This window comes from Eleutherodactylus coqui, chromosome 2 (assembly GCF_035609145.1).
Source record: "Eleutherodactylus coqui strain aEleCoq1 chromosome 2, aEleCoq1.hap1, whole genome shotgun sequence".
NCBI classification, from domain to species: domain Eukaryota; kingdom Metazoa; phylum Chordata; class Amphibia; order Anura; family Eleutherodactylidae; genus Eleutherodactylus; species Eleutherodactylus coqui.
In genome coordinates this window covers 23,818,295-23,838,609 of record NC_089838.1, presented here as the reverse complement: position 1 = coordinate 23,838,609, position 20,315 = coordinate 23,818,295, and the positions used below count along the sequence as shown (strand labels likewise).

General features: G+C 43.9%; 1 protein-coding gene across 1 annotated transcript in view; it reads left to right on the top strand.

Moving 5' to 3' along the window:
* ANKS1B (ankyrin repeat and sterile alpha motif domain containing 1B) overlaps positions 1-8,802 on the top strand; it is a 112,427-nt gene extending 103,625 nt beyond the window's left edge. The window contains exons 7-9 of the mRNA XM_066589531.1: positions 3,457-3,594; positions 6,948-7,115; positions 8,215-8,802. Of these exons, the coding sequence (XP_066445628.1) occupies positions 3,457-3,594; positions 6,948-7,115; positions 8,215-8,322 (414 nt within the window). The 3' untranslated portion in view covers positions 8,323-8,802. The remainder of the gene's footprint in view (positions 1-3,456; positions 3,595-6,947; positions 7,116-8,214) is intronic.
* Positions 8,803-20,315: the final 11,513 nt, after the last annotated feature.

The following is a 20,315-nucleotide window of genomic DNA, read 5'->3' as shown; positions in this document are numbered from 1 at the left end:
TCAGGTGACTGCGGTGACCCCCTATGTAGTGGCCAGCGCTTGTAACTGCAGGTGCAGATCTCATTGATTTTCAGGTCCCAGAGGGGGAATGGCGGCCTCGTTTGACTCGGGTCTCAAAGCATGACAGTTATGCCCTCCTTTTCCAGCGCAGATGGGCAATCACAGCCTCAGGGGAAGACAGATAATTTTGTAAGAAATGGAGTTTCTTACCTTTTATTTATAGAGTGCTCTGTCTGTCCCTCCCGGAAGAAAGAAAGTCATTGGATTTGTTCACTGGGGTCTGGAGTGAGAGCCTGGTCGGATTATCCGAGTTCAGTCACCAATTGATAGCAAAATCTCAGTTTTAGGTATAATTTGGGTGTTTCATATCTTATAAAATAACAGTAGAATGCAATACTAAACAGAATGACCACACTTGTTTTCCTAGTCTCATCAAATAAGTTCTTCTGTTTATTCCATTAACAAGCAGAAGTATATATATAAAGACCTTTGCAACGAGGCTAGAACACGCCTCACTTGTGATAAATATAATTTATTTACGTCTTAGTTGTCAGGCAGGACTTTTCTTAGGCCGAATGGAACTATTTCTCATGAGAATTCTGTAAAATGGCCTTCTTATGGAGAATAGGCGCTGATAGCACCATTGTTTGTGTCGTCTGGTCCTCCTGTCTCAAAGTACGGAACGTACATGATGTTCTGACCAAGCACTATTATACTAGATGTAAAATCTGCAAAGTTTTTATGAAGGAAAATGCCAACAATATAATATGACAGGCTGAAACATACAAGATGGAAGATGGAATGGATACATATTTATTACTCTAACGCTATCTTGGCACCCACCTGGGTATTCTGTATCACATATAATCTACCCCATTTTATTAAGCCTGTGCTGCCACCATATTATTATTCATAATAAGGTAAATGCATTATCATAATGTTCACAGATCTCCAATGCGCTTCGTTAAACATCAAAACAAGCCTAGTGCATACAGGGAATATGAAATAATTTGTCATTGCGTAAATGCTTCGCTGAGCCACTCAAGGTGAGGGAGCGTCACACGGAGTTGGCTGCAGGCGGCATACAAATGCTTGTAGACAACACAGAGCTCCAGACCTGCCGTGTATGCAGCTTGTGAGTCACAGAAATATTCCCTCCTGGGACGTCGAATCGCTGCATCAAATCAGCAGAATATTCAGACTTACAAATGGCATTTATTGTGATTATGGAAGCTTAGCACCAAGATGATGAACATGGAACAGGGCAGGCCATCATTTTCTAGTCATTGTACAAGGGGTAAAGTGAAACGTATCGTTATCAGGTATTTTCCTGATATTGTACATTTGTGTAATATTGAATTTTGTTCGGTTGTTCCGGACAACTCCTTTAAAAATTGACCCATCACCACTTTTTCCCATTTGAAAGCCGAGTCAATAAATGTTCAACGAAGTTCTCCAAAGACTATGGTGAAATGTACATTGGTTCTGTAGCAGTACTGATGCCATTAGATCGAAGAGAAATGGATTTTGGTGGAATCGACTCATTATCTGTTTAACCCTCTAAGGGGTTCTAACGGGCAAATTTACATGTGCACACTCAATATGTAGAGAATAGAACCCATTGCTTACAATGGGTTCCTGACCATGTACTTTTTTTGCACACGCATTGTGTGCGCACGAAGCGAACACAGTATGCTTTACTTTTGTGTGCATTTGCGCACCACTGGTCCCCATAGACGCCTGTGGGGAATGCACAAATGCACAGATAATGCACAACGGGATGCACAACACGCTGCGCCATTCAGTGAAAAAAAGAACACATCTGGAATTCATTTGGCTAAATGTGTTCGTCTGTTGCACTAATGACCCTGTGAGAGCAAAAATACTGTAGAACGAGCCAATATGTGCACAAAAAAGATCTGTTCATTGCACAAAAACGTGTATGCCCGTATCAAGTCGCCCTAACAGTTACATTCAAATTGAAAAAAAAACTATTTCACCATTGATTTTTGGGACGTATTTTTACAGCATTCACCATATAGTGTAAATATTATGTTAAAGGGACGGTCCGAGTTGTATTTTTCTTTAGCTCCCCTCTGATTTTACATTTACAGGCTTCCCCAACCGTCACAGATGCGATCTTTGAGCTGTTATTGCCTGTGATGTCCCATAAACCTGGCAGGACTGCAGCCTGCAAATAAGCAGAGTAGTAGAGAACTGGTTAGCGGTACAGGACACTAAAAAAATATATAACTAGGACCAACCCTATAACTTTATATGTCTTATTACTTTTTCACAACAGAAACACTTTTTTTTTTACAAAAAGTCTTTTTACATCATGCCACATTCCAACTCCAGAGCATATTTATGCTTTAAGACGAAGCTAAGTCCATGCCACCCTCCCCTGGGACAGGCAAACATACAGGAGAATCACAGATCATTCTCTGCTGCCTGCTTCTGCCCTGCTGCACCCTCCTCTGCTCTGCACACAGACTGTCATGACAGCTGTAAATTCAGTATTCCTCTTTTCATGCCAGATAGCTGTAGCTGCAGAGCCTAAGACAGGCTTTTAGACTGGTTTTAAAGTAAAAAAGCCTGGCTTTAAAATTAGACCAAAAGTGTGTCTATACCCACGATAGAACCAGAGCTACAGCCCTATGAAATAGAACAAGCTCTGTTTATCCAAAACTATAGAATCATTTTCCTTTTGAATGAACAGAGCTTGGGGTAATCAGTAGGGGGGTTAAAGGAGTAGCCCTTGCATTTTAATATATAGATAAGCTGCTACCAGACTCTTCTTATTATTGAAATAAACATGTTTATGCGTAGGTTGGACAAGATACAGTAGCCAATCTAGTGTATATGGCCAGCCACAACTCCATTATTTAAAGGTGCTTGAGAGTAAAGGTGGGTAAGGGCGTCTCTGCCAGTCACATTTCCCCCATTGTACGAACCAGCATGCAACAGTGGCTCCATAACAAAACCAGTAATAGGTGAAGAATAAAGAACAAGAAGGTAGTGACCAACAAGCCTGAGAGTCATGCCACTCTCTCCTACAAGGGGTGAAAAGAATGGGGACAAATCAGGTCCAAGCTCTCTAGTCCTTAGAAGAACATGTGCAAGGGTCTGTGGTTGAGTAAGCCATCATCAGAAACAAGCCTGAGACCCCCAGTGCGCAGACACTGGGATTGGTGATATCACTGTGCTTGTCATGGTCTCTTGGCAGTAGATAGCCCGTCGACCTTATTATGCATGGTCAACCACTGCATTTAGAGCTTGTAGCACAGAATCCACCTGAAATCACTAGGTGTATAGTTAAACCCACACGCTACAACTAGAGTCCAATATTGATGGCATGAGTAATCTTTATCTTGTAGGCATATGTTTTCCTGTGTCATTATATATGTAAGGATTCTGGATTATGTAAGGAAATGAATTTTGTTTTATTTTCCCTAGGCGATCATCGCTGAACATGAAATCCGCAATATATCATGTGCCGCCCAGGATCCTGAAGACCTCTCTACCTTTGCATATATCACAAAAGACTTGAAATCTAACCTCCACTACTGTCATGTTTTCACAGCTTTCGATGTGGTTAGTATTTAGCTATTATTTATGATCATTTGATCTTTTCATATGTGATGTGTATATATATATATATTAGAGATGAGTGAGCATACTTGATAAGGCAAACTACTCGAGCGAGTAGTGCCTTATGCGAGTACCTGCCCGCTCGTCTCTAAAGATTCGGGTGTCGGCGGGGGAGAGCGGTGAGTTGCGGTAGTGAGCAGGGGGAAGCGGGGGGGGGGGGGAGAGTGAGCTCCCCCCTCCCCCCGTTCCTCCCCGCTCTCCCCGCCCCCCGCCGGCACCCGAATCTTTAGAGACGAGCGGGCAGGTACTCGCATAAGGCACTACTCGCTCGAGTAGTTTGCCTTAGGCCTCGGTCACACGGAAGTTTTTAGGTCCGATTTGCAGACGCGCTTGCAATCTGCAGATTTATAAACCCAATGCAAAGCAATGGGATCGGTCACATGTCCGTTTTTGATGTGGATGTGGCGATAATTTTAGGACACACCATGTAACTGCGTTCTGCGCAAATCAATGCTTGTATATGCGCTCAATGGGCTGGCGGCAGCAGCGCCGACCCCATTGAGAACATATACTAAGATTGTTCTCCTCTGCCACAGCTGTGCCACAACTGTGGCAGAGAAGAACAATATTCTCCCATTGAAGTCAATGGAGCCGGCAATACAGCCGGCTCCATTGAAAGCAATGGGCTGCCGGCAAGCGCTGGATGAATTTTCGGGGAAGGGCTTAAAATATAAGCCCTTCCCTTAAAACCATCCTGAAAATGTGTAAAAATAAAAAAAAAGTATACTCACCTTTCTCCTGCAGCCAGAGTTCAGCCGCGTCCGGCCGGCAGTTCTCCTGAACTGCTCTCTGTAGTATTCTGCAGGCGCTCAGCCAATCAGAGGCAGCACTCACTCACCTATTCATGAATTCATGAATAGGTGAGTGAGAGCTGCCTCTGATTGGTGAGGGCTGTGACCAATCAGAGGCAGCCCATTCAGCAGGCGGGGATTTTAAATCCCCGCCTGCTGAATACTACACAGAGCAGCTCAGGAGAACTCCCGGCTGGACATGGCTGAACTCCGTCTGCAGGGAAAAGTTGAGTATAATTTTTTTTTTTTTTTACACATTTTAGGATGGTTTTCAGGGAAGGGCTTATATTTTTAAGCCCTTTCCGAAAATTCATCCCGCGCTCGCCGGCAGCCCATTGCTTTCAATGGAGCCGGCTGTATTGCCGGCTCCATTGAATTCAATGGGCGAACATCGTTCTGCCACAGCTGTGGCAGAGGATAGCGGGCAGCGCTGGGCCGTTTAGCTGAAAACGCTGCTAGGTGTAGATTTTTCAGCGAATCGTCGGCCCCGGTCACGCGATTTGCGGATGCGCATCCGTTATGCAAACCGCAAATCGCGCGAAAAAACACCCGTGTGACCGAGGCCTCAGTGAGTATGCTCGCTCATCTCTATTATACATATATATATATATATATATATATATATATATAAATATAATATATATATATATATATATATATAGAGAGAGATATATATATATATATATATATATATATATATATATATATATATATATATAGAGAGAGAGAGAGAGAGAGAGAGAGAGAGAGAGAGAGAGAGAGAGAGCTCCCTTAAGTTACGGTGGCTGCAGGATATACTTTCAACGTAAAATGAGCTATTGTAACTTGAAAGCAGACTCAACATACAATTTCACAGACAGTCCGGTCTGCAGTACTTTACTGGAAAATCCAGCCAATCGGCATGCGCATTTCCCTCATAAATACTTGTATTACAGCAGTGCATGCACTGATTGGCTGTTTAGTAGCGCCTTTCTATAGTACAGTGCAATACTACATGTTCTGTACTGCTATCTACCCAGGGGTTCGCAAAGCCAACTCCTCCAACAACAACAAAAAAATAATTTTCTAGGCATTGAAAGCGCCAATACGCAAGGTACCCAACATATATTTGAACTCCTCTCTACTGCAATGGATGAGGCCGGTCTCACATGACCGGATTTGAGTTGCGGAATCTGCGATCGTCACCCACGTGGACGATCCGCGCTATTCTGCACACATTAAAAAAATAGAACATTCACATATCCACTCAAATGAGAGGATAGCGATTGTGATCTGCACGAGCGGTAATGAAATCGCAACATGTCCTATTTTTGTGCAGACTTCGCACAGTCAATGGAAGCCATCCTATCCCGGCCCATCCGTAATTGACATTGTGGATAGGCTGCCGGTACCCAAGTCATTGCCCAGTGACAGCGCGGGAAATACAAATATTTTTTTTTTAATCTCTACTGCACACGACCAACAGTGAGCGTCCACGGTCCTCCGTAGTAAAGAAACAACAGATACGCAGGGTCGTCGACCGCGGCCAGAGCCAGATTCTGCATGCCGAATCTGACACGTCCATGTGTGAGGGTCTTAAGGTGATTTGTGTAGAACTTTAGGTAAGCCTACTGCATTAGATTTGAAGAGCATACCAGCAAAAAGCATTTTTCCATATCCAGGATCTAACAAAATGTCTTTGTTAGTTTGGGTCTGATCATTGAGATGTCCATTGGTTAGGAGAAAAGGGTTGAGGGTTCCCATTTACTGTAGTGTTCTTTCTTTCACTCTCCATAGACTCCTGCAGAGATGTACCTGGCAGAAATGTTGGTCTTCTCTTTCTACATGAGGCCAGTGTCAGGATAGCAATAAAAATAGGTTGGGATCCCAGTGGTAAGACCGACCAATCAAACACTGGCTTTGGATAGTGATTGGATGCATTTATGATTGCTACAATGAATTAACTTTTTCCGTAGCCCCCATCATTTCAATGAGAGTTATGGAAACAATGCTGCGCTAAAGGATCAGCTCTTCCTGTAGTCTTCAGCTGGATAGCCAGTAGCCATGGCAGCAGTTTCCCATCTCGGCTATGTAAAGCCAGGATGGGGGATATCCGTTTAAGGAGGAGAAAGTTAGCCAGACTATTTACGTACAAGAGTTTCAACCCACATCTGACCATTTAAGTTGAAGCGACCCTTTGGTCCCAGCAAACCACCCAATCTCTCTGGCTACTTGATGCACACTGTAGTGTATTGGTAGTCTAAGATACTACATGCTGCTCTGATTGGCTAGTGCTGCTCACATAAGCACTGGCCAATCAGAACAGCATGTGGTGTCTTAGGCTACTGATGTACTACCAATGTACAGTGTGCATCAGGTAGTCAGAGAAGTGGTGTGGCCGTCTTGGTCTGTCCAAGTTTGGATGTTTGGTTTTTTTTAGGAGTTAGGTAGCAATTTTTTGTGAAGGGGAAATTATTATGTGGTTTTTCCCATAATCTGTATTTTTTTCTATTCTTTCCTCCTTAGAATTTAGCATATGAGATCATCTTGACATTAGGACAGGCATTTGAAGTTGCATATCAGCTTGCACTACAGGCGAGGAAAGGAGGACATTCCTCAACACTTCCAGAGAGTTTTGACAGCAAGCCCACCAAACCTATTCCAAAACCTAGAGTCAGCATTCGAAAGGCAACAGTAAGTATCCGGGTGCATGAAAAACCATAAAAATTAGAACTGATTCTCAGCCAGGTGGGCAAGTAGTGCCATGATTTGGGTATGATTGTGATGAAGTCCAAGGATATAGTTTGTACTTATTTCATGGTTGATAGTGGCAGAAGCTCCCTGCCCTTTCTCTGTCCTTATGGGTTACCTTCAACCCTTCAGAATATATTAAATAGAAACATAAACCTTCTTACCATGATAATGCCCTCTTCTTTTATCCTATTTTGTCCATTAAGGGGTAACTAAACGTTCAGAAAATGTCTGACATGATACTATGACTGGTGGAGGTCTGGGTGCTGAGATCCCACTGATCGCTAAACAAAGAGGCAGAAGAGCTCATCTGAGTATCCTTTGGATAGGTCATCAATACCAGATTGGTAGGGTCCACCACTTGGGACCCCCACTGATCAACTAATTGCTCGGGTGAACATCATGGCCTCTTCTCAGGCATGTGACATCAATGTACCTGGTGTACTGTGAGGAAGCAATGGTACTCACCCGAGCGCCGCTGCCTCTTCAGTTAGCAGCTTGTGGGGCGGTCTTAATTAGTGGACCCCCCAATCAAATATTAATGACCTATCTTAAAGATTATTTTGTTTTCCGAACTGTTAAGTGTCACAGGTTCCAAGAATCCTCAGAGTTCCAGGTAACCTTAGTTGGGAAGCATTGATTAACCCTTTCCAATCCACTGTCTGACCTCTGAAGACATTATGATTTACGTCTGTACAGCTCCAAAGTTGAAAGACATCCGTCGGGGTTCTCTTACTGTATATTGCCAGCCTCTCTGTTGTCGGAGCCTATCCAACGTGTCACCTCATGCAGTACTGGCTTTAGCCAGGATATAGCGCTGTTGTATAACGGCAGAAAAAGAGTAAGCCCCCTAGGAAAACCAGGATACAAATTGGATTGGAAAGGGTTAAAGCCTTAACCCTTAGCTGGTCCCCAGCTAAACATAAAGAGAAACTTTTCTAGATTTTGGGTGCCTTGATGGTATCCGATGGGATTGAATTCCTTGAGCCTCATGCATCAAAACTGTCTTCACCTGCCTAAATTCTACTCTTCTTTCCTACAGATAGATCAGCCTGATCAAAAGACTCTCGCCAATCTGCCTTGGATTGTTGAACCAGGGCAAGAAACAAAAAGGGGGATTAGCACCAAGTACGAAACCACAATATTCTAATACTGACTCGCCCCATCGACTTGGTGTGCCTTTGTACACTCTCCAACATGAGTCCATCACTCAAGCCTCGGTCGCCTCCTTACTATAGAAGAAACAGTTGTCGACGCGGACTGTACAGCAGCAAGGGATGATTCTTTTCACTAACAACACAATACTGCCAAGAAAAGGAATCTTCTATTTTTGATGATTTTTTCTTGTAATCTCTATCACGGTGTTTCTTTTTCTTTTTTTTTTTTTTTTTTTTTTTTTTTGTTTTGCCTCTGGATTTTATCAGAAAATAGAAAACTTCATGTAAATTTAGTTCTAATTCTTTCATTATGCAGTTGATTTGTGGCAGTGATATAATCAACCACCATCTCGAAGTCGTAATTGAACCGAGAAAAAAAAAATATCGACCTACAGTATTGCAAAAAGAAGCTAAAAGTGAAAAATAAGAAGAATATAGAACTTTAAGAGCTGCCAAGAAATTGAGTACTTTATATGCACAAATGCATCTTTATATCTGATTATTCTATGTGATTTCATTACAAAATAGTATTCAAGATTTCTGAAGGAACTGGGTTTGCTTCAATGTAAAGAGCTCTTTGTATAATATTTTATAGGCTATTAAAGTTGAAGCCTTGTTACTAAATTGTAAAAATAAAAAATTCTATTACTGTATCCATAAAGAATATAAAACTGTCAGTAAAATGACACAAAAAGATCCCAGATTTCATGATTTTTTATAGCTATGATCTACTACTATCTAAACGCATTAGAACATTGTTTTACTATGATCTATGGATGTTTGTAGACATGTTTACTACTAATACCGAGTGAATGTATGTTTTTTTTTTTTTAGATGGGCATGAAATTAGAAATGGTCAAGAAATTCCGCTGTAATATCAATGTGCTCTCATAAATACTCTGAATAGGTTTCTCTTTCCAAAAGTTACATTTTTAAAGAAGTTCACCTCTTAATTTTTTTATAAATCTGATTACTAAAGCAGGCGGAGATGTGAATGACATGTTGTTGGAGGTGGATACATAGTACAAGCCAGGGGCGTAAGTAAAGGCTCAGGGGCTCTGATGCAAAAAATGAGCTGGGCCCCCCCCCCCTCTATCTGTACCCGTACCCATACCTAAACTATGCTGCACAGAGCCATAACTTAAAGCTTCTGGGCCCCAATGCAAAACCTGTAACAGGGCCCCCAACTATAATGCTTTATTCATAGTACTGGGCTCCCTATATGGAGAAGAGAGGGCTTATGGGCCCACTAAGGCTCCGGGGCCCAGGTGCAACCGCATCCCCTGCACCCTCTATAGTTGCGGCACTGGTACAAGCCTCTAGCTTTCGGTTGAGCCAACTGGTCCCGGATTAATCTATATTCACATCATGCTTCACTTTTTTGCCTAGTTGTCCCTTCCCGGTTGCAACTGAAATCTCGAAACTGGATCGGGATGGGACCACTGGACTTAAGCTTTCTCAGCCATTAGACAGCTGATGAAATGGACACCAATTTGGGCAGGTTTTTGGTCGATTCCAGTGTGCTGTACCAAAAAAATATCGACAGCATCTGTCAAGATAATTTAATTTCAGGGGTCCTGTTGTAATCCCATTTTCAAGGACAGGACCCCTGGATGTAAAGTTAATACCTGACGTGAATGTAGGCTTACTGGGTAACAGTAAGATAAGGGCAATGGGCAAGGAGACTTAGAAATACTCAAACCACAACCTTGTCAGTCTCTTGCTGCCATATTAATCAGATTTTTTGTAACGAAAAAATAGGAAAAAATTTTTTGGGTGCCTCATTTGAATTAAATGAACTCAGATTCTCAAAATGTGTAATCTTAACGTATACCTATTGCCTCCACGCAGCAAAGATATCCATGTTGTTTTTTGTTAAAAGGCAGGCCTTAGAATTGTAAGGAAATAGAGATAACCTGTCGATACTCAATCGAGCACAGCGTCAAATGTGGCTCTTGGTTCTTTAGTTCAAAGTACTAATACACACCACTAGCATGGTGGGCGTCATAGTTTACTGAGACTTGGCATTAGGGTCAAAATGATATAATTGGCAGGTAACACTAGGGGAAAGCTGACCAGCTCTTGCCGGTTGTTTGGGCTACAGGTCTTTTTCCTGACTCTTCCTTAAAAATACTCATTCCAAAATACTTATTTGACTTGGCTGAGCATGCATGCTTTGTTGATGAGGGAATATGTGGCTGCCAGCTGCTTATCTCCTGCAGGATCAAAGGATCGGGCATGCTGAAATTCAATATGCCTGATTCCTCTTTTCCCCAACATCTGCCACCAGGAGAGAGTTGAGAGGCCCCAATACACATTATCAGAATCAGATCAATTTTATCTTACCTGTATGGCCACCCTAACAGTTAAATTACATGGGTTAGTGGGTTTGAAAGGCAAATAAACTTGTACATGTTGGTCTGCTTACGACTCCAAAGATACAACCTATGGGTCTTTAGATACCTTATATTTAACTCTTTCCAATCCACTGTTTGACCTCTGAAGACATTATGATTTAAGGCTGTACAGCTCCGATGTTGGACGACGTCCGTCGGGGTTCTCTTACTGTATATTGCCAGCCTCTCTGCTGTCGGAGCCTATCCAACGTGTCACCTCATGCAGTATTGGCTTTAGCCAGCATATAGCGCCGTTGTATAACAGCAGAAAAAGAGTAAGCCCCCTAGGAAAACCAGGATACAAATTGGATTGGAAAGTGTTAAAGGCTGTCATTGGATCCCCTCATACAAGCCTATTATGGAGGTTCTTAGTGCTGGTAGCTCCTGTGATCAACTGATGGCTCAGAGGGAACCACAAGAGCAAACCTGGTTTTCCCCTAAAACAGTTTGGCCTTGGTGACATCATTGATATGAAAGACCCCCTGGTCCTTGAGCAGTTTAACCACCAGATGGGTGCCATGACCGTTAATAGTACTATGATTGTAGTGTTTGCAATGGTCTATGAAAAAATATATGTGTGATGATGGGAATGGAAAAATTTAGACATTGGGAACAAAAATTGTGCATTATTATTGCAGGTAATGGGGCTTATTAATTTAGACTGGCGTTTCACATGCCGCTCTAAGTAAACCTTGTGCCCGGTTACAAGCGTTAAATGAATTTAGAGGTGCAAGCTTCTTAATTAGAGATGAGCGAGTATACTCGCTAAGGCACATTACTCGAGCGAGTAGTGCCTTAGCCGAGTATCTCCCCGCTCGTCTCTAAAGATTCAGGGGCCAGCAGCGGCCGGGGAGGAACGGAGGGGAGATCTCTCTTTCCCTCTCTCCCCGCCGCAACTCACCTGTCACCCGCGCCGGCCCCCGAATCTTTAGAGACGAGCAGGGAGATACTCGGCTAAGGCACTACTCGCTCGAGTAATGTGCCTTAGCGAGTATACTCGCTCATCTATTCTTAATACATTTGTCTCATCTGGCGGCACCTCTTGCACCCGATGGAAACCTACGGCAGCTAAGAGTTGGTGTAGGGTTCTAGCGTAATGTATGCCAGTTTCTGATGTGCATTCCACTAAATGAGAAAGGCTATGTGCAACCATGACCCCTGGCACTATGCCCACTTTTTGAAAAAGTGTCAGGGCCTGTGTAAATGCCGAAAATAAAATTGGCAGATAAAAGGTATGTCCCGCTGTCTGTTTCTGCGTACTCTTTGCCTGATGAGCCTTCTACAGTTATGTATGCAAATTAGCTCTCCAGCTACCTCTTTACTGCCATCTATTGGAATTGCAAAAAATTGACATACTAGATGTATATTAGAGACACTGGGACACACTTCCTTTATACGCCGGTCTAAGTAAACTATGCAGTGGCATTCCCGCACAAATCTGTCAAGAAGTTTGTGCCTCTTAATATATTTGACACATTTGGCGACACCTCTGAGCGCCAGATGGAAACCTATGCCAGCCCTGAGCATACATAAGGCCGCCTTCACACAGGCAGTAAATGCTGCGGAATTTCCGCTTATGGAAATTCTGCAGTATTTACAGTACAAGTCAAGGGAATGATATATAATCTGCTACAGCAAATTTTGTAAAGCTTGATAACTCTTGCCAGAGGCGTAACGTGAAGCTCCTAGTCCCCAATGCAAAACCTGTAACGGGGCCCCCAACTATAATGCTTTATTCATAGTACTGGGCTCCCTATATGGAGAGGAGAGGCCTTATGGGCCCCCTAAGGCTCCTGGGCCCGGGTGCAACCGCATCCCCTATAGTTAGACCAGTGACTCTGGGCATATGCAGAAACGCAACAGAAATTCCATAGCAGTTGTGGGAAGGTGGCCTTATAGTAAATGTGGCAGGCTGTGCCAGGCCACGCCCCTAATACTATGCCGCACCCACTTTTTGAAAACGTGCAAGGGCCTGCCGTATAAAAACCCAGAAGTCACAAACTGGTGTACAGGTGATGATACATATGTCCCATTGTTCTGTCTATGGACAGCCTCCCTCTTATATGAGGGTGAAAGTTTAGGAAGACAGAAGATGATTGGATCCAATGTATGGGATCAATTTGCCCATTTCCACATACAGATGATCAATATAGTGAATATTTCTACTTGTAAGCCCCGCCTACCACTACGTAGAACAACTACATGAGCGGTATGAGGGTTGTACTATAAGTTAGCGGTCCTTTGTCGGGGCATTGTCTCCTGCACAGCTAGTGACATGTTGAACTGTAGAGGGACACTTGATATCTTCTGCTTGGATGGATGTTGGGATGGGGGGGGGGTGCTGGAATTTTTTAAAATTTGCTGAATGCTACAATTTGTTACGGAGGTTGTTGGTGACATACCCATCTTCATTTCAGTTAATGAGCTAACAGTTCTGCAAATGGAAAATTAATTCATTAAACTTTTCTTAATGATTTAATCAAAATCTTGCTGGGATGCTCATTTTAATTGTAGCAATGGTTACTATGTCTCATGAAGGGGAATTACAGATTGGTTGTTACTTAGGGCCCTTTTACATGGGACGACCTGTTGGGTACAGATTCCCCACAAGTTGTCCGAGTGATGATCTTTCCTGTGCTTTTACATAGGAGCGATCATTGCTGCGTGAATGGAGGCGGAGCGGATCGAGGATCGTTCCACCCACCCGCCTTCATTCACAGTAAACAGGCAGTCAGTTATAGATGAGCAACTGCCTGTTTACATGGGCAGATCAATTCTCATTGATCGCGGAAATCTGGACAATTTCCTGGCCCATGTAAAAGGACACTTATATTTGAACAGGATTATAAAACATGGCTGCTTTTTCCCCCCCAAAATAGCGCCACACTTGTCCACAGGTTGTGTATGGTATTGCAGCTCTGTTCTTTTCCCTTCAGGAGAGCTGAGCTGCAGTACCAGGAAAAGCCCATAGCTATGGGTGGCACTGTTTGTGGGATAAAAGCAGCCCTGTTTTTCTGAACCTGTACAATCCTTTAAAATCTTCATGTTTTTATAGATGTTATGGTTAAAAAACACATTTTGCTCGCTATGTTGTTCCTTGTTTTCCTTTCCTTTGGCTACAGAGTAGATACCTGAAATATGAATGTCTAATGCCCTTTCCACACCCCTAAGGGCGACCCTTGGTACAGGGCAAAAATATATCAAATTCATAGTATTGCGGTCTATGAGACACTGCTCTCTAGGCATTACTAAAGGTGCCAAAATTGCGACTTTTCGGGCATTTATGAAGTGACCCATCACTTTTTTAAAAAGTGCGTGGGGATCAGTTTTAGGGGTGTTTCCTGGTGTGGCTGGGTGAACACTTTCCTTTGACTGCCACATGAAATGCCAGTCTAAGTAAATAAATGAAAAGCTAACGTGAATTTCAAAGGGAAACTGTGGCAGATATCCACGTATTAAGGGCAAATTTCTGCCGCGGATTTTCATAGTGACTGCTGTGGATTTGTTCCCAGAGTTTAATCTCATTCAATGGCAGAAGCCAACGCAGAATCTGCCTCAAGAAGTGTCATGTCACTTCTTTTAATACATTACAGCACAGATTCAATTTAAATAAAGGGCTTAAAGGGGTTGAGCCTAGATGGCATCCCCTATTCATATGCCCTATTAGAGCCTATTAGTCCCCCTCTCATAGTAGCATAGTATGTTAGGCTGAATGAAGACAATGTCCATCGAGTTCAGCCTGTTTCAACCCCTAGTTGATCCAGAGGAAGGCAAAAACCCCAAGAGGCAGAAGCCAATTAGCCCTTTCGGGGGAAAAATTCCTTCCCGACTCGATAGTAGCAATCAGAATAATCCCTGGATCAACCTTTGATAGTTCCTTCCTGACTGTAAGACCCGGAACTACAAACCCGCCGGTCACCTAATGTCCTGTAATATCCTTCCACTCAAAAAAAGACATCTAGTCCCCTCAAACTCCTCAATGGATTTTGCCATCACCACGTCCTCAGGCAGAGAGTTCCACAGTCTCACTGCTCTTACAGTAAAGAACCCCTTTCTGTGTTTGTGATGAAACCTGCTTTCTTCTAGACGTAGAGGATGCCCTCTTGTTACAGACGCAGTCCCTGGTATAAAAAAATTATGGGAGAGATCCTTGTATTGTCCCCACAGTTATTTGGTCGCCGCTTAGCCGTCTTTTTTCCAGGGTCGAAAAGTCCTAATTTTGTTAGCCTCTCTTGGTATTCCGGTCCTCCCATTCTGTTTATTAATTTGATCATTGTCCATACGTTGTGTCTGGTATTACAACCCATCCCTAATCAAGTGAACGAAGCTCAGCTGCAATACCAGACACAGCCTATGAATGAGTGTGGTGCTGTTTTAAAGTAGTTTTTTATTATTAACATACTCTAGAGAAGAAATTGCAGATTGAATTTCACAAATGTAGACTTTAAAGGGGTTGTCCCATCTCAGCAAGTTATTCCCTATCCAAAGGATAACAGAAAAATTGCTGATTGTGGAGTTCTGTCACTGGAGCCCACACCGATCCCAAGATTCCAAGCCCATTGCAGTGGTGGCCACACGTGTGTGCCTGTGCTTCATTCACTTCAATGGTACGTACTTTTGGAGATAGATGAGCACTTAACCTCAGCTATCTCCGGAGGTGCCATTAAAGTTAATGGAGCATAGACGCTTATGCGTAGTCACCACTGCCAGGATTTTGGGACACTCTGGGGCTGAAATCTCAGGATTGGTGGGGCTCCAGCGGTCAGCAAGTTTTCTTCCTAGCCTGTGGATACTGAATAACTTGCTGAGATTGCAATAACCCTTTAATGCCCTTCCATGTAGTAATCCTTGCAGTTTGCAACACACGTAAATTGAAAATTCTCATACCGCCAACCTCATTCATCCACCCTCTTAGTACATATGCACAAAATAATTGGGTTACTACCATCCATCATAGAGTTTCTGGGGAGTAACAATGTCCAAGGAATCTTTAATATTCTGAATGCAACTCTGGAAGGAAACTCTGAGCATGGAATACAGTACCAGAATCAAGCTTTCTACATAGGTACAACAACAGCACCAAGCTTGCTGTACAGATACAGTAACAGAATCAAGCTTACTATATAGATATGAGAAGAGAACTAAGCTTTCTTTATGGATACATTACGAGATGCAATTTTACTACAAAGATACGGTACCGAAACCAAGCTCAATGTATGGATACTTCTGAAGTCTTGGAAAAAAACTGTGTTGCTTGCAAATGCATGCGATCCTCGACGTTGTGCCATATCATCCAATAGCAGGCATTATGGTATGGCCACTTGAGGTAGCCAATCTAGCAGCAGTGGAACCAACTCTCTAACTCATGCTACTGCCAGACTTGCATGGCTTCATGAAGTCCTTAGTCCAACTTCTTCCTCTGTTGCCTGTGCTACATACTGATAGCCAGAGGAGAGGAGTCAGACCAAGCCACTGCATCAAGCCTGCAGCGTCCGGCAGTAGCATGAGTTCAAAGAGCCAGGCAGATTCACATCACATTTAGGGATTGTAATATGTGTTAGAATATCAATCATTTTCCCCTTTCCATATTCCGAGAATGTTTTTGTTGTTTTTTGTTTTGTTTTTTTAATTCCTGTAGCTGCATTTTCCAAAATGATGGCATCATAATGACTTCATTACAGGGTCATCAATATTACAGCTTCTTGCCGTACATAACGGCCGGCGCACGAAGGCCATCTGATTGACATTCATTAAGCTGTGGACAGATGGTAATGTTCCCGTTTGGGAATGTAAGAGATCCTTTCCCGTAAAAAAACAGTCTAAAAGGGGCCAGAAGTTCACATTTGCTGTCATATTCTATTTACATAATGAACGTGACTTGTGAACGCTTGAGTCGGAAGATAAAGCTTTAAGTAACAATAGAAAATACCATTTGCAGAAAACTGAAGTTATTTGAGTTCATTGCCGGATCATAGCACCTCTCCAGATTATTATTTCTCATTGTGGAGACCACCAAATGATGCAGGTAGTCTTACAGGCAATGCTTCCTGGGAAAAGGTATGCAAATTAGCTATCCTCCAGAAGGAAGAAAAGGAGATTCTTATAGGTAGCTACCCTATAAGCAGGGGCGTAGCTATAGAGGATGCAGGGGATGCGGTTGCACCCGGGCCCAGGAGCCTTAGGGGGCCCATAAGGCCTCTCTTCTCCATATAGGGAACGCAGTACTATGAGTAAAGCATTATAGTTGGGGGCCCTGTTACAAGTTTTGCATCAGGCTCCGGGATTTTCAAGTTACGCTTCTGCCTATAAGTCAACGTTTTTCCCATTAAAGAGCCTGGAAATATGACTGGGGATTTTAGCCAAGCTAGGGGGTTCTCCAATAGAAAGAAACACCCACCTATAGACAGCTGCTTCGGGGGTTCTTTCCCTCTCATTGACTGAGTGAGACCTGACATAGTTCTCAGGGGTATTGTTTCTCTAAGAGTTTATAAGTCCAAAGTTGTAAACTCATCAGGATTATGCCATTTTCGTATTTTTAATGAGGTATGATAAGAATACAGTTTTAATCAGTTTAAGGCCGTCTTCACACGGCCCATATTCTCACACAAGTTCTGTCCATGTCCGACACGGACGGCACCATCATGGAAAATTGATCCATTCATTTCAATGGGTTCATTCTAGAGATGAGCAAACCTACTCGGACACGCCCCTTTTTCACCCGAGCGCCGCGATTTTCGAGTACTTCTGTACTTGGGTGAAAAGATTCGGGGGGCGCCGGGAAGGGAGAGTGGGGGGTTGCAGCGGGGAGTGGGGGGGGGGGGGGGAAGGGAGAGAGAGAGGGCTCCCCCCTGTTCCCCGCTGCTACCCCCTGCTCCGCCACGCCTCCCCCGCCCCCTGGAACCCCGCGAATCTTTTCACCAGAGTACGGAAGTACTCGAAAATCGCGGTGCTCGATCGAGTAATTACTCGAAACGAGTATATTCGCTCATCTCTAGTTCATTCACATAAGTATTTTTACTGGGACTGAAGGTTTAAAAAATCCCTGCATGTCCCATTTTCATGCCAGTCTCGCATTAGAGTGGGGCATGTAATGTGTGGTGCCTCACATATCGCACAGCACACGGATGGAGTGACTGTGTAATACGAGCTTTACCCGAGAATGTCGGGCATGACTCGTGTTGCCCATGTAGATGCTGCCTAAGGGCTCTTTCCCACAAACGGATATATGGTGATGGCGATTTAACATTTTCATGCCTGCTCCGTATACGCTCCTGGATGGGTGTTTCTCTGTGATCACAGCCAGCGTTTTCTCATCCATTCACACGACCGCAAACGTTGTTTTGAGCGAAAAAATACGCTGCACCTCAGTAAAAACCCTCGCTCTGCCAAAATCCTTGGGATGCCTTCCAGTGCCTATATAAAGGCTCCTTTAAGCATTTTGTAGCGTTGGACGCTGCAAAAATGCCTCTTCCTCCCTTCTCTTTCTTTGCTCCCATAGGAGTCCATAGGACCAGCCGGTGTATATTGTCCAAAACATTGTTCCAGAACTATGTTTTGGCTGAGCGTATATGCGCTGGACGCGTATATGTTCTATTTTTCACGCTGTCGTGCATTTACATGCCGTATAATCGGCAATGTGAACGAATTCATTGCGGACCAATGCTTCACATGGGCAGCGTATATACGCCCGGGCATGAAAATGCGCCGTATATGCACTCGTGGGAATAAAGCCTTAGGCCTCATGTCCACAGGCAAAATATGATTTAAGATCCGCAGCGGATCTCCCGCATGCGGATCCGCATCCCATAGGGATGCATTGACCACCCGCGGGTAGATAAATACCAGCGGATGGTCAACAAAAGGGATTTAAAAAAAAATGGAGCATGAAAAAATCTGGACCATGCTCCATTTTCGTGCGGGTCTCCCGCGAGGACGGCTCCCGCGGGCTTCTATTGAAGCCTCTGGAAGCCGTCCGGATCCGCGGGAGACCTAAAATAGGAATTTAAAAGTATTTACCCATCCGGAGCGGACCGGGAAGGTCTTCTCTTCCTCACGGCCGCATCTTTCTTGCTTCGGCTCGGCGGATGTGCCCGGCGCATGCGCGCGGCACGTCGACGACGTGCTGGCGACATGCCGCCGGCGTGACGAATTCATCCGCCGGCCGAAAAAGAAGATCCGGCCGTGAGGAACAGCAGACCTTCCCTGCCCGCTACGGATAGGTAAATTCTTTTAAATTCCTATTTTCAGCGCTCATGTCCGCGGGGCAGGAGGGACCTGCTGCAGATTCTACATGTAGAATCCGTAGCGGGCCTGATTTTCCCCGTGGACATGAGGCCTTAGGCAGACAAGAGTAGTTGAAGGGGTTGTCCAATTATGAGCTACTAATGGCCTATCAATAGCAATTTAGTGGCTCGCTGCACTTGGACACAGAGCTGCCAGAAGCAGACATCTTCTTCATCCCTACCGCAGTGGCCCGGCTTGTTCCCATTGAAGTTCATCTGATCCTGCCAACATTTACCGAATGTATATGGCCCAGAACATCAGCTAGTAAATACCTGTTTGCCCAGTATTGATCCAACCCAAATGAGCAAAGACTATGGCAAACTATTAACATAGTAACCTAGAATATTAGGCTGAAAAAAGACACATGTCCATCCAGTTCAGCCCATTACCCTCCAATGTTGATCCAGAAGAAGGCAAAAAACTCAATAAGGTAGTTCATTAATGGGTTCACAATCACAAAAAGAAGATTTGCTTTCTCAAGCCATCTAGGGTATTTTAGCATTTATAGTACGACTGCCATGCCTGGAGCTCCTGCAGTTCTACAGAATTAAACACAGATCGCCATAGGACCCTAGGGCCTTATGTTGATCAACGTTCGGATCAGCAGAAATGTTGCAGAACAGTGATGCCAGCAGTACGGCCCATGACCACTGAGGCCACTAATTGGCTGCGGAGGTTACATCCTGGCAAACAAAGATCACAGGGACCACCAGTCTCTGTCATAGATTATAGTAAATGTGATGGTCCATGCTAAGCTCCATCTCCTAAATCCAGGTCCTTCCCACTTTCTGAAAAAGTGACGCAGCATAAATGCCTGAAAAGTAGCAGTTTTGGTGCGTGCACCAAAATTGTGATTTTTGGATGCCAGAATACTAGCATCCAGGGTTTAATAAATAGGACTCAGTGTCCCCTAGGAGCAATGGTGGGGAGTTATCATCAGGGGATTTTTTGATACTACATTTCTTCTTTTCTTCCCTTGTCCAATTTAAGAAAGTGACAAATTTATCAAATTTCACACGATTTTGATAAATTTGGTGCATCTTTAAATATGTCTAAAGATATGGACTGACTTTATACACCACACAGCTACTGGAGTGAGAGGCCATCAAATTTTGCAACTTTTTAAAAAATTCTGGGTGACAGATGAGTTGCGGCGGGGAACGGGGGGGGGGGGGGGGGGAGAGGGAGAGAAAGATCTCCCCTCCGTTCCTCCCCGCTCTCCCCCGCCCCACCGCCGGCCCCCGAATCTTTAGAAACGAGCGGGGAGATACTCGGCTAAGGGACTACTCGCTCGAGTAATGTGCCTT